The sequence below is a fragment of the Pinus tabuliformis genome, chromosome 1_1 (assembly GCF_031772625.1).
Source record: "Pinus tabuliformis cultivar Carrire ecotype Pingquan chromosome 1_1, CPIR1, whole genome shotgun sequence".
In the NCBI taxonomy this organism is placed as follows: Eukaryota; Viridiplantae; Streptophyta; class Pinopsida; order Pinales; family Pinaceae; genus Pinus; species Pinus tabuliformis.
In genome coordinates, this window is record NC_142297.1 from 12,753,232 (window position 1) to 12,767,919 (window position 14,688).

At 34.6% G+C, this 14,688-nt stretch overlaps 1 protein-coding gene across 1 annotated transcript; it reads right to left on the minus strand.

The window, feature by feature from the left end:
* Nucleotides 1–1,653: 1,653 nt before the first annotated feature.
* Nucleotides 1,654–14,411, minus strand: LOC149211371 (phospholipase D beta 2-like). Its single transcript, XM_089390420.1, has 2 exons — nucleotides 14,071–14,411; nucleotides 1,654–1,897 (listed from the first exon to the last, which is right to left on the minus strand). The coding sequence occupies exons 1-2, from the start codon at nucleotides 14,140–14,142 to the stop codon at nucleotides 1,682–1,684; spliced, it is 288 nt and encodes a 95-aa protein (XP_089246546.1). The 5' UTR covers nucleotides 14,143–14,411; the 3' UTR covers nucleotides 1,654–1,681.
* Nucleotides 14,412–14,688: the final 277 nt, after the last annotated feature.

Below are 14,688 nucleotides of genomic sequence, written 5' to 3' on the forward strand. Positions count from 1 at the left end.
CTAGCACCCTTTAAAGAATTATACTTTTAAAAGTTAGACCTTGAAACTTCATAAATTGTAAATTCTACAACTTTCAATAAATTAAAGTCTTGACAATATTTTACTAAACAAGCAAATCAACATCGAAGTTGCAGGTCCCAATCTAATTGTTATTGAAGTTATGAAAAGTGGGTGGAGGGAAAAATATTTACATATAAGAGAATCAATATGTTCAGTTGAATATTCAATTAGAAGTTAAACTATGAAGACATTTATAACCTATAAATTACCTATAACTAGCAAATGCACCAAATATTGCAAAAGAAATGTCATAAGTGGATAGCATATGGAAGAAGAGGAGGCAGGGACTTGGAACCCTTGTACATCTTGGCATGCCTTAGCACTTGGCACATCTTAGCTTGTAGTGACATGTCCAAATAACTATTCTAATTTGACATTCATAATGCAAAATTCTGAGTATCTTAAAGTGCACTCAGGCTCACCAAACCTCTCTGGTAGTGAAACAACAACATGTTTGACCTACAAAATCAAGAGCATATAAATTATATTAATGTCTAAAATGGAGCCCCAAAAAATCCTTGTTCATTGTAAGGGAGGTTATTCTTTAATGAAATTCATACATTGTACAAGTAGAAAGATAGCACAATACAGAAGAAATGAAGCAAAATGATGAAGCCTAACTAACAAGTGCATTATGATGTTATGGTAGAAGGAGGTCGTGTGGAAAATTCACTCAACTAAAAGCTCGGAACAAATAAAGAAATGAGCTTATTTGGATGTATAATATCTAAATAAAATTCCAACTAAACTAGATATATTCACCACTTCCCATATAAGTTTAGCTTCCATCTTCATGCAACATCAATTTCAGTAACAACGGGCATGACCTCTAGTAAGTGTGCTTCAGTTTATGTAGGTTGGGTTGTGGTCTAGTAGAAACTTGATGTGAGTCTACCCCAACTAACCCAGGTTCAATTCTCAGTGTATGCATGGTTGGGCATCCCCAAAGTGACACATGCCAATAATTTTGCACCCACTCAAGCCAAAATTTTCATAGTTCTTTCAAAAATATAAAAGAGGGGATGCTTCAATATGTATTCAGGTTGGGAGGGAGGGAGTGCCTCGAAAAGAAGTTGCTGCAGAGAAAACAAAAATAAACAATACCAAAGCATGATATAAACATGGTACAAAATCTTAAGCCAATCACCTGGCCATGTGGATGGTCTCGCTTTTTAGACCATGTATATTGTGGTTGATATGCACCCATAGCAATCTCAGTATCTCTTGAACCATCCATTGAATGTTGGTTAATATTTGATTACCCTAGAATGATGTACTCATCATCTACAATCATACCCTTTGAATGGACATAAATCATGAAACAACGATTTTTTAGAGCCCGAGCCTATCACATAAAGAATGTCAGTAAAATTTGAAGGACCTGACATCCAAAAGGACAATATGATATCAGTTTTAGTAACAATAAAGATTCGTCAATTTTGAACTGAATTTTTTTTAATCCAATCTAACACTGAATTTTTTTTAATCCAATCTAACACTTGAAAGTGGCTAAACTAAATGCTATTCTGTAAATTACAAGAGAAACCCATTTTCTACTAAAGGTATCTAACAAAAAATATGTTGTAAGGCAAATTAGTAATTGAGGACATCATAGATCATTTTATGTAGAGTGGTTGAGAAAAAAAAGTTGTGGATAAATTACATGAGGTTTATTTTCTAGAACTGCACTTGCAGAAGGTGCTTCATTATCATCCCTTACTTCACGATTCCCAAGACAAAAGAATTTCAAATAATCCTGAGGATGATATGTCTTTTCCAGACCCACTTCTTCCAATGCCTTGAAAATAGTCTGATACGTCATATGCATAGTTTGTCCCTGCAATGCCAAATAAAAGCTTAAGATACAAAATCACTGAGTTCTTAAAGCATAAAATTTATATCATTATAATCTGTAGGTCCAATATAAACGTATATTTATTGAAAAACCCAACAAATTATTTCAACCAAATATGTCCAATATTGTTGGGCATTTTTCTAGTTCTGTGCCAACATGTGACCGGTTCAATTACTCCTGGGTAAGTGTGCTAGTCTACACTGATGAGTTTACTAGGGATCCCATGAGGTTTAAAAATTCAGAGACTGATCACATATCATATTTAATGTAAGACAAACAATAATGGATGAAAACACAGACTGACTTGAGTACCTCACTTCCATCAAAATTCTCCTCTGATTTTAAGGTTGCCAACCTATCTTTTGGATGGTGGAACTTGCATTTTGAACCAAATTTGCAGATGCCAGTTTTCATATAGTACTGAGTTCAATAATATGAAAATCAACAACACAACAAAAAGCTAAATTAAACAAAATCAAAAGAAATCAAAAGGCTCGCCTATCCTCTCCGGTGGGGACTCACTACTTGTGGCAATAGATGGCACCTGGAGCCACACAAAATATGTAAAATTACTAGTCCCATCAAAATTAATCATGTATTATAAAATGGAACAACCTTGTTGTCGACCTTACAAGATTGGATATACTGAATCAAAAGTTACAGCCACTTGACAATTTACTCGGCCATTCTTTAGATTGAAATTTACAATAAACATGTATATACCCAACAAGAAGTTCATCTGATAACACTGCAAGCAATAATTCAATATGGGGCTAGAAAAAACAATCAGAGATACAAATCTATAGGTGGGAAATAATAGAGATAGCAAGACAACAATCATTGTAAGGCTATTATTCTTGCTACAATCTAAATGTCAAGGGTGAAAAACCAATTGCGTAAGGATGGTAAGAGCCATACCATATGAGAGAATTACAATTAAGCCCATGATTGGGAATTTTATTTGTTAAAGGAATAAATGTTTCATAGAAACAAATTACTCCCTATTAAAACTGAAATGTGCTATCTAAAGCATAAGTTTAGATACAATATTTAGGTGAAGATAATCCTAATACGTTGATATAAAAAGTTAATAACATATTATCTACATTTTGATATAAAAAGTTAATCACATATTATTATCTCTATTATCTACCATTATTATCCAAATTATTATCTCTATTATCTACATTTTGATGCTAATGAGGTTGGCACACACACAAACAATAACAAGTACTACAATATAATTTCAAACATATAATTGTTGTGATAGCCAAGGATCTGTCAATTTAATCTAGTCCAGGTGAAACAAATTACTCCCTAATACAACTTGGATTTGTTATCTAAGAATAAAATCAAACATGCTATTTAGGGGAAAATAATCCTGATGCCTTGATATAAGAAATTAATAACATACTAACACTTGCATGCAATAAAAATTGCCACACAACCCACAGTCCACTTATAACATATCACATTAATAAGTTCGCCACACTGGAAGACAAATGTCTATTTATTTCACAAAAACATAGACACGTAATCAAGTGTTCTTATTCTTATTATCTGCATTTTAGGGCTAATTGGATTGGCACACAAAAACAATAACAAATACTACAAACATTAATCTGCCTATATACAGTGGACTCTTGCTAAATTGATTTTTGTGCTTCCAATTTGACTTTTCATGCAGACAGTAAGATAGCAAGTGATTCTTGCAGGCTTAAAATTATGAAGTCATCCACCTGTATCACAGTCTCAATGTACTATATATAAAGTACTGATGGATAAATGTTGGAATGAGAATTTCACATGGGATGCTACTATTTCACCCATATTACACAGTCTCAATGTATACAAGCCACCTGCCACTATATATGAATTGTTGATGGATGGATGTTGTTCTTTTTTAATGCTATATCCGGAACTGCCACTAAGGGCTGTGTGCAATTATTGTAGCAGTTGCATAACAGTTCACTATGATTTGGATGCACATCTTCCTAGGTTTTCCCTATATAGTGACTATTGTTCAATGGGTGATGCTATGATTAAATGCAGAGCATAAGTGAATGCCTTTTTGTACTGATTAATTTCCTCTAATGTCACTTTGGTGACGAGATTTGGTATGCATGGAATGCCTTATAGTATGCCATAATTGTATGAATGTTCTATATATTAATGGGCTGCTTAATAATTAGTTTATTGCCTTAGCCTCCTTGGAAATACAAAACGTATACCTTGTAGTTGAATGCAAAATTTAGTCCATGTGAAGGGTGCTTCTTTCTTATTAAATTAGTGTAGCAATTGACTTACGTATTTCTTATGCCTCCATGAGATGATTTAGCATTTCAATGCACAGAATCATGCATACATGTATAGTTTATTTTTCACTATGAATAATACCAACTTGTTTTAGTAAGATGTCACAAAATCATGGAGTTCACAAGAACGCTAGAGGTATGAGTAGCCATTAGGATGACATACTGGTCTACTTTTCTTGGGTGGAGGTAGGTATTTGACTTTTAGGCACATCACTACAGAACCATTAAATCTCGTGAAGCTCACATCTAGTTTCTCTATTTCTAGTTCATAAGGACAAGACCCAAGTTAAATTGCTTAATGATGATAGCAAAGCTTCAGAAATTGTATCATAAATGTATTAATGTTGTTGGACAATGTTCTTAACATATCAGCTAAAGTGCCTCAAGTATTAATTTTTAGGACACACATCCTAGTGCATCACATGTTCAACAGACATGGGGCCCCTAAGGGACTTGTTTTGTTACTTAGGATCTTATACATGGTAACATGCTCCTATAAGGTCTCATTACACATTGCTCTATATAATGTGATGACAAGGATTCTTTCTAGATTGACTATCGTATATGAGCCCTTGACACTAAAGCTTATTAAATTATATCATAATACAAAACTGGAAAATCTGACTTTGAAAAGAAAGAAAATAGTTGATCTTGATGAAGCAGCAAGATTCAACCATATTGGCTTGTGCAATAATGAAATTCAACAGCAGTACGAAATTCCGAATTTTTTTTTGTACAGTGCAGGTACAGTATGGTCAATCTAATCACTGAAATTATAAGCACCAAAATCCCATAAACCTCACAAATATTTTTAAAAAACTCTTGATGTATAAACTAAATTGCAAAATTTTCAAGAAGTTTTTTATAATTTCTAGTTGCCTTAAGAATCCAATAATACTAAACAACATGGTAATAAATGGGCTTGAAGCAATGCCAGTACAAACGTTTTTCCAACAAAGTCATATCTTGTAAACATCTACCTTTTTCTAAGGTATCAATATGAATATATTAACAACAATATTGTAGAACTTAGATTCGAGGATAACTCCATTAAGGTCTTGAAACATTGACATGGGAAGGACCCAAAAACAATTAGCGAAGTCAGCAAAAGCTCGAAGAACCTTGAAAAATGAACATAACTTAATTTGTTTTTAATTCATTTCCTAACCCAAAAAAGTATCTCTAACACTGATTAAACACCATGTTTCCCCTCTATTGGCACATTGAGCTAACTCTCACTGGTAAAATCAAAAGCTAAGCAAAAATTATCCTAAAAAACATTTTACAAAAAGGTTTGAGCCTTGTCAAAATAGTTTATGGAAAATATCACCAATGACTCGGCCAAATCACAACCTTCTCAATAAATAGTGGGTCAGCCAGGCCTTTTAGAACAATTTTTTGGCAGTAATTTCTTGTTTCACATAACAAAACAACTTAATAAATAAGAACAAAAATCACGAAGGAATAATTCACAAGAAAAAATAACTAACCATAGATAAAAAGGACATATGGTATACTTATTGAGAAAGTTATAAAATTCAATGGCTATAAAATTGTACAAACAGAAATTGAGAGCTATAACCAACACTAACCTTGAATCACCCACATACCCACATCCCAATGCCAAATTGTAATGGCCCATGGGTCAAAGTTAAACTTACTGAAACAATTTTTCAAAGACAATTTGCTCCAAATGGTACCAATCATGTTTTACTTTCAAGGAAACTAACCCGGAAATTGCGTACAATGGTCACTTTGATCCATACTCCCAAATCCCAGTTGACTTATTGGTGCTTAATCAGAACCAAAACATCATATATTTAGCCCTAAAATTCGATTGGCTTACCCTACAACACAATTGGCTTCTTACTAGTTGATCACAAATACGTTTTATAATCACTCATCACCCATTATTGAAAATATAACTTGGGATAATGACTCCATTAGTAGTCGAAAACCTGACTAACCTTAATAGTGAACACTGGATGCCAGCTACATAAAGCCATGGCCCATAAGTGTCCAAGTTGAAAATTCAATAGATCATCAAGTTTGTGAATTATTTTTAACCTTGATAAATAGTTAGCTATATATTAGAAGGAATGTCTGAATGAATTTTCAATCAAATTTGAAATAGAAAATATTAAGGAAATATAAGGTAGGAAATTAACTATGACTTTACATTATATATCAATAGTGGAAAAAGGAACCTATAACTTTGCTTGTTTATAGACATAATGCTAGCATATGTGTCTAAAGTTAACCAATTAGCAAACAATTGCCTCAAAAAATTCAATTACCTTGCACTGGAATAAACGTTACTGCAGTTATTTTTCCAGTACAACTTTGTGTTTAGTATTGTCATTTGCACTAGTCAAGTACTACTGCACATTACTAAGAAGATAATCTATATTGTATTCCCTTCAAATTAGTTACCTATCAAGTAAAAGTGTCAAGCACTTGTATTCCTTGAAGAAAACTTTTGGCCTTGATTATGATGCTTTGATTTCCAAAATACACGATTGGTGGGGCTAAGCATGTGATCTCACCTCAGTTTCATTAAATTCGCCTTAAATTAGATATATGCATATTAAATTGACCACTTTATTATTGCAGTCTGCAACCAACAAAATTTTTCTTAAGGGAGGGTATGTGTTGAAGGGGGTATTCCCGGGGGGCCCTTCTCTCTCGTCTGGTGGCACCTTGTACGCAATGGGTGTTGTAGTTGGGGTAATGGGTGCTAACACCTCACGCCGGAGACTACATCATCTCCCCAGGCCGCTCATACCGGTGCAAGTATCCTTTAACCTGGCATCTATGAGTATGAAGTATCATCTAGTTTGGTATCTATCAAATATGCAGAGAATAAACCACAAGAAACCAACATAGGGGCAAGAGAGCTAATAAGTAAAACTGTTGATACAAAAAAGATATGATAATACATATTTTCGTTTTAGATTGTCAAATGGAGGACATGTGTTTGTTAGACAGTCCAAAATCAAAGGAGTGGTGGCAGAAAAGTTTAAAACTACCATCCAAAGAAAAACCTCTAATACAAGTCCAACTTTGAAATGATAGATTTTGTCAGCCAATTCAAGACAACAAGATAGCAAAACTAAGAGTGCATTATCCATCTATAATAGTGCAAATCATCTGATATATCAACATGTCTCTATTGCATGTGTTTTAATGTTTGCATTCTTTAATAACACTCTTATATTGACATGAATGTCGAAAATCGAGATCTTAAAGAGGTTGTCATTGATTCAACTAGTTGGTAGGTTTGACACTAGCAGTAGCCCACAAAATATGACACATAGATTCCATGTCATGCATATCATTACATAACCATGGCAATATAATTGGCATTAATAGAACAGAGAAAACAACTATTGCTTGTTGAGGACATGAATAACTAGAGAAAACGACTATCGACCCTTACAGACTTCAATAACGAGAGAAGGAAATGCCAATTTCTATTCAACGGATTCTGAGCTTGACTCAGTACAGAACAAAATTTTGGTTTTATTACAAATCATGGACCCCAAGATACATTCCTTGCTCTAGCTTCTGATTTGAATGGATTTAAAATCATATCAAAAACTTTACTCAAACAATCTCTTTTTCTTACTCAATGAATAACTGCATCAAAGCCTCGCTTAATGATTAAATGGATCGCATCTTCAATGCAGAGGTTCTCTACTTATACTGTCTCATTGTAAAATGAGTAAGTTGTAGAGTTTCTCTTGAAGGAAGTGCAATGAAGTCTACATTTGCATTGTGAGTCTTATAGATCACTAGTAGGACACTGAATATTGATCTCAATGAACAAATGCATTGTAGCCTTGCCTAATGGTTAAATGGATCACATCCTTAATGAAAAAGTTCTCTAGTTATAGTGTCAAATTGTTAACAAGAATAAATTGGAGAATTTCTAAAAGAAAGTTTAATGAAGTCTACATTTGTGTTGTGAGTAGTATACAACAGTAGGAATACACTAACCATTCAATCTTCACACTCATAACAATAGCTGAGTCATTGTGCCTGCCCCTTGGCAAGGATGCTGCATAGTAACAACCTTGTCATGATTCTAAGGGAAGAATAAATATGCACACTAAGAGATGTGGAACCCTAAGGTTTGAGGGAACAACCTTGTCATTGGCTTTTCTGGTGGTTACGTCTCACTTGGGGAAGGTTTTGTGTTTGACGAAAGTTTCAACCGTTGATTCGTTGGTGAGCATCCACATAAAAACCAAGACAAAACTACATTAATTGTGAGTGATGTAAGTTGGATTATTTGGATGCTTGGCAATTATTTGAATTGTTTTGCTACTAATAAGCATTGTCATTGTGTAAATTAGTTTTTGTTTTTTTTTCTATTATATTGTATTAAGTATAAATAGCTTCTTCCTTAGCACTCCACACTTCCCAATAGAATACTTCGCCACATCCCTACCCAAATTCCTTCCACACAATAAAACTTTTGCACATCAATATCATTGCACATTCAGGCTCCACCTCCTTCTGCACAACAATACTTCCACACATTCAGGAAACATTAATGAGTTGACATTAAGATTCACCAATAGTAAACTGTATGAGATTTGGATCTAATAGTGCCACCCCAAAACTAATTGGCAATGAAACAAAACTAAATTGAAGTGTCGAAAAAATTTACATCAAGGAGACTAGAAAAATCCTAACAACTACAACAAGTTATCCAATTGAATGACAAGTCGAAATATTATTTAGCATCTGAACTTGAATTCATGCACTACCATAATGAGCAAAAGTATGCAAGTTCAGGTTAATTAATTAATTTATAAAATACTTGATCCAATAAAATGAATGCAATTGGCCTGATTTGCTTGTTGTACTAACAATTTCATGCCTAGCTTTACAATATATGGAAAACAACTAAATTAAATTATTGTTGTTGTTAAAAGATTATATTAATTTTTAAATTTGTGTGATTTGATTGTCATCGATGTTAGTTAAAACATGGCCACAGGCTCTGGTGAATACACGCCATTCAGTTTTGTTTTAACACATATAAAGTAGAGAATTCAATTTTTGGGTAGACAAGCATAAAGGCATAAGTATAGTTCGGGAAAAAAATGTATGTTTAGAAAATTGAGTCTATATGTTTTAGGACTCATAATGAAGGCATTCTACTTCTCAGCTATTCACGAAAACTGTTGATATTGTTAGGCAAGGGTTTATGGACTGAAATAATTGAAAAGTATGTCTTCCTTAAATCTACTGCTGCGATTCACTAGTCGAAACAGATATCAACATATTCCAATGTCCTGGCATCTGGAACTTCTTCTCATCAGCGACCTCTATATTGTTGAAAGAAACTCGGTCATCTTGTTTCATAGTCTTCCAAAATATAAACATCCATAACTAGATCCATGTAAAACCTATAATTTTCTCATTCTGTTGAAAATAATGAAAGTGGAGAAAGCTACGATAGGGTGTGAGGTTTAAATAAAGTAGAAGCAGTGGGAATTTGGAATGGACTAGAAAAATATGGAGTGTGAATATTATATAATGTACCCTAGTTGTGCTCTTGAAAATTTATAATTAATTATAATATTTTTTGAATATTGTCTAGAGTTCGAGATCAACAAAGTTCAAGCAATATGTTGTGGAGTTGGTGGGTTGTATAGTTACAATATAGGTACACCATGTGGGGTGGGAGGAGCAGTTTTGTGTGCAAATCCTCAACGATATTTTAACTAGGATGGGGTTCAGCACGACAAGATAACTAATTTATTTTTGGCCATACTGACTCATATTGTGGTAGGATGGTTCATCCTCCACACAAACTGTTCTCTGCATCTTTCATCTCTGCACAAACCATCTTTCGCACCACAACCTATCTCTTAGAAATTATAATCTTCCCCATATTAGAGTTGGCTAAATTTAGGAGAGTCAATTAACTGAGTCAAGTTAAGAGTTAAGTCATATTTTGGGAAAAGTAGAATTTAGAGTGTATGTGCCTATAAAATTAATTTAGGCTAGCGACTAGATGAAAAAGTTTAAATATCCTTCCGAGTTTATTGTAATAATCAAGTTTTTGTGTGATCAATAGAAGAGTTGAACTCATGTGTTTTTGTATGTTAAATTTGTATTGTGCATTTGCCACACTTTTGGATTGCAAGGAATTAGGTCATCATATTTAAGCACCATAGATTTTTCAGGTCACTCGAAAGTGGTCATAATGAACAGGGTTGTCTTTAGTGCGACTTTTTGGAAGCCTTTCCAATGGGTTTTTTGGGTCTAATTTCTATTGAATCAAAAAACCATTTTAAATAGCACAAATCAAGATTTCACCTCAAATTTTTCCGCTAGATTATGGTACCCAAAAGTCCAAAAAATCGCACTAAAAACAACTACATAATGAACCATTAATATCAATTATGTACCTTTGAATGGAGCTAACACCTCCCCTACCATCCAATAGACAAGCCAGCCCGAACCTGCTTTATTTACTTTCGATGTATTTAAAAACTGGACGCCATTTCTGGAAGTAGAAATGTAACTTCATAAATGTTAGGCCTTGCTTTCGTTGCCGAAACAGGAACATAAACAGAGGGGGTTGTTTGTGCTTCCTTAATTTTTAATAAGAGGTGTTATCAATAGCGACCAGCCCATTGTTTTGTGATTTTGTAATTGAAAAATGCCATTTTTTTTATAAACAAATGTTTTGCTGTGATTTGATAAAGCTGTCTTAATGAGCCCTGCTATCCAATAGACAAGCCAGCTCAAGCTTGCTTTATTTAGTTACTTTCGATGTAATTAAAGATTGGACGCCATTTGTGGAAGTAGAAATGTAACTCCATAAATGTTAGGCCTTGATTTCGTTGCTGAAACAAAAATAAAGGAGGTTGTTTGCACTTCCTTAATTTTGAATAAGAGGTGTTATCAGTAGCCACCAACCCATTGTTTTGTGATTTTGTAATGAAAAAATGCCATTTTTTTGTAAACAAATGTTTTGCTTTGATTTGATAAACTTGTCTTAATGAGCTTGCATGTTTTATAACTTCTATTTGACTTATATCGCCACAATACAAACTGTTAAAAATATATGCAAATGGTTAAAAAAGCATACTCTTTTAGTTAAAATAAAATATAATGATACAAAGGGATAAAACCATATATTTTTTTAAACTCACTGGAAAGTGCCCCTTTTCATATGCTTTTTAAACAATGTGCGTTTAATTAAAAAAATATATAATGAAACAAAAGGTTAAAACCATATGTTTTTTCAAACTCATAGGACTCCTACCATCCAATAGACAAGCAAGCCTAAGCCTGCTTTATTACGGTTTGATACACACTGATCTGGAAAAAACACCGCAGCCACCTGCAAATGGATTTTCAGTTTGTCCTACTTTACAAGATACCTTTACATCCAGTGTGTTTCATACGAATGCATGCAACAAATGAAAGAGGGGTCGTCAGTACCATAACCCTATTTATGGAGCTGGGTCAATTGAAAGGAAATATTGCTTTGATTATGTTAGTCATTAGAGGAATGTTTGGTCATCCATGCAGTTTTAGTCTCATTGCCAAGACTAAAATAGCTCAACATCTACAAATTTTACAGACTTTTTAGAAACTCTGCCTATTTCGGATAGACTACACATCGATCTAGAAAATACACTGCAACCACCTGCGAATGGATTTTCAGTTTGTTGTGCTTTAGGAGATACCTTTACAGCTAGTGTGTTTCATACGATGCATGCCACAAATAAAAGATGGGTAGTAGGGACCATAAACCTATTTGTGGAGTTGGGTCAATTGAAAGGAAATACTGCTCTGATTATGTCATTCATCATAAGAATGTTTGGTCATCCATGCAGTTTTAGTCTCGTTGCCAAAACTAAAATAGCTCAACATCCACAGATTTTACTGACTTTTCAGAAACTCTTCCTATTTCGGATAGACACCTTTAGTTGTTTTCTCTTTGCACCTTGTAAAATCAGGTGTCTAAGAAGATCAATTTCCTTATTATGCACATCAATGATGTTGGAGCACTTTTTTTGAAAGGTCTGTCAACAATATTTTCTCTAGCGTCGACATTTCTCGATTTACATATTGGTTTTGTGGTTAATGATTTATAGATAAAAGAATTGATCAACCACTAATTAATTAATTAATTAATTAGTTGATGTATTTCAGTCACACACATAACTACCAAAACTTCAAAAGAGTGTACTCGAAATCTCGAAAGAGCGTAATCCAATTAAGCAACCAAACTACAAAGGGATAGCTTGAAAACAATCAATTTTGGGAAACATATATCAATGACACAATTGAAAAACAAAAATATTCACCCATAACAAATAAAATCATCAGTGAATTGATGAATGACATCATAAAATCATGAGACTCGCAATATATTCACAGGCAACACTCAAAAATCAACCTTCATTGTATTCATAGAAATTGAATTTCAACATTAATGGTAACAAAGCTTATTAAAAAGCTTCCATTCATAAATCTATAGTATATGCAAATTAAAGAAGAAGAACTTGATTTCTAAGAGAAGTGAGGATGGTGGAGATGAAGAATATCATTTGCAATTTGCAAACTGCGAAAGTTAATTTGATTCCTCAATGAAATTATGAAAGTGAAGGGTGTGACATTACCGAGAGGTTTTCTCATTGAATCTAGAGAGAAATCGAGTAACGTTGTATACCTAACCGTTGGATTATTACTGCGAATTATTTGAATTCTCCACCAGTTGAACCAAAGCATGTCTGGAAAAGCAGAAAGATACAGTTTCAGAGAATGAATAGGCCCTGAGAATGATCTAATAGGAAGAGTCATTATTCTACTCATCTTCCTGTTATTATAGAGTTAATGATAATAAGTTGTTTTTCTCTTGTCAAAGTGGCCAAACTCAAGGGCTTGGAGAAGGGTTGGAGAGGACTTTAAACATTGCCGTGGTTAAATTGGGGATATGTAAAAGATTTATAAATGTTGGGGATAGCAGATTGAAAGTTTTGATTGTAAATGCCGTAACTGAACTGTACGAGGTTGTGATGTGTTCAAGATTGTATAACCAGTTGGATAATGTTGAGAAGAAGAGGAAATTAGTGATGATCCGGTCTAGAATTTCAAATTTATTTTGACTGAACATTCTATTGTGATCCATAACCATCCCACCACCATCAGTTGGATGATAAATCCAGTGTAGTTAGAAGTGACAGAGCAGGTTATACCCAATTATATGGAAGGCCACTCAATGCTCGCCCATGGCTATAGGCATGGCCACTCAATGCTCACCCATGGCTATAGGCATTCACATATCTCTGATGGCCACGCTCCGCTGCTAGGGTTTTTTTCCCTCAATTAGGGCTTACATACTCAGACATAACACATATCACACATATGAGCTCTAATTGCCAGAACATAAGAAGGATACTTGCGCTAATGTGACATGTAAGTTGAATCTTTATTTCAGGAAAGAACTGTTCTAATCTCTATTTGCTGGAATGTTGTTACTTATGGTTTGACTCTCTGCACATTGAAGTCACAGAATGGACTGATATATAGTCATGAGCAGAGGTGGTCATACGCGGGTAATACATAGCAGATTGGTTGAGAGGGTCTATAATACATAGCTTCCTCTTGCCACGACGCCTCTCGGCTGTTGCATCAGAGTGATCAAGGGCAGCTCAATGTGGAGCATTTTCTAATGCGAGATAGAGAATAGGAACCCGACACTTCTCAGGACCCTAGACCACACAAAATGGAAGACTCAAACTTGCACTGTGCGCCAAAGACAAATAAAGGGAGTGCAAAAGAAATAGAGTTTGACAAAATTACCTCTGGCAGAAGCATCTTGATGGTCGTCTGCGCTGGACGCATTCGCCGACTGATTGTCTTCATCATCTTCATGGTCGTCTGTTGTCGGCCAAGTTATGGATTCGAGCTCTTCTTGGTCATCCTCTTCTTTGTCTGGGCTCGATTCTTCATTTTGTGCGAAGAAGCCAGGTCATCTGATGAACTCCTACCATGCTTGCCCATTTATTGGCTTGACTCAGCTTTTGAGGATAGATCTCAGATTTGTATGGAAACCCGGAGCGCAAATAGGAAACCCTTGAACCAGTGACGGTTTTAAAATTTGACGAACAAATAAAACCATGCTTTGGTAGCTTTTCCTGTTGTTCGAGTGAGGCGGGGAGGAGTGGATTTGACTAAAAGGGTGAAATGTTGTCGCCACCCTTTTTATTGATTTCTTTTAATTTTTCAGCCTTCTCACCATTTTTTCTAGCCTTCTCACGGTGGATTGGGAATTTTTCCTTCCTATTGCAATTTTTTTTTTCACTTTCTCGTGGAATTTGAGAGAGTGGGAATGGTTCCCGCCAAGGTTTGCAAGTTCCCGCCTTTTGTTGCTAGGACTTCCTCGCACTTGGGTTGGGGTGAGTAGAGCCTCTTGAGTCT

What these genes read in the sequence shown, in the direction of transcription:
- LOC149211371 (XM_089390420.1), bottom strand. Translation starts at nt 14,142, where the DNA reads ATGAAGATGATGAAGACAATCAGTCGGCGAATGCGTCCAGCGCAGACG. An exon ending in TCAAGATGCTTCTGCCAGAG is followed by an intron (nt 1,898 to 14,070) that starts GTAATTTTGTCA and finishes TTGGCATTGCAG; the next exon opens with GGACAAACTATGCATATGAC.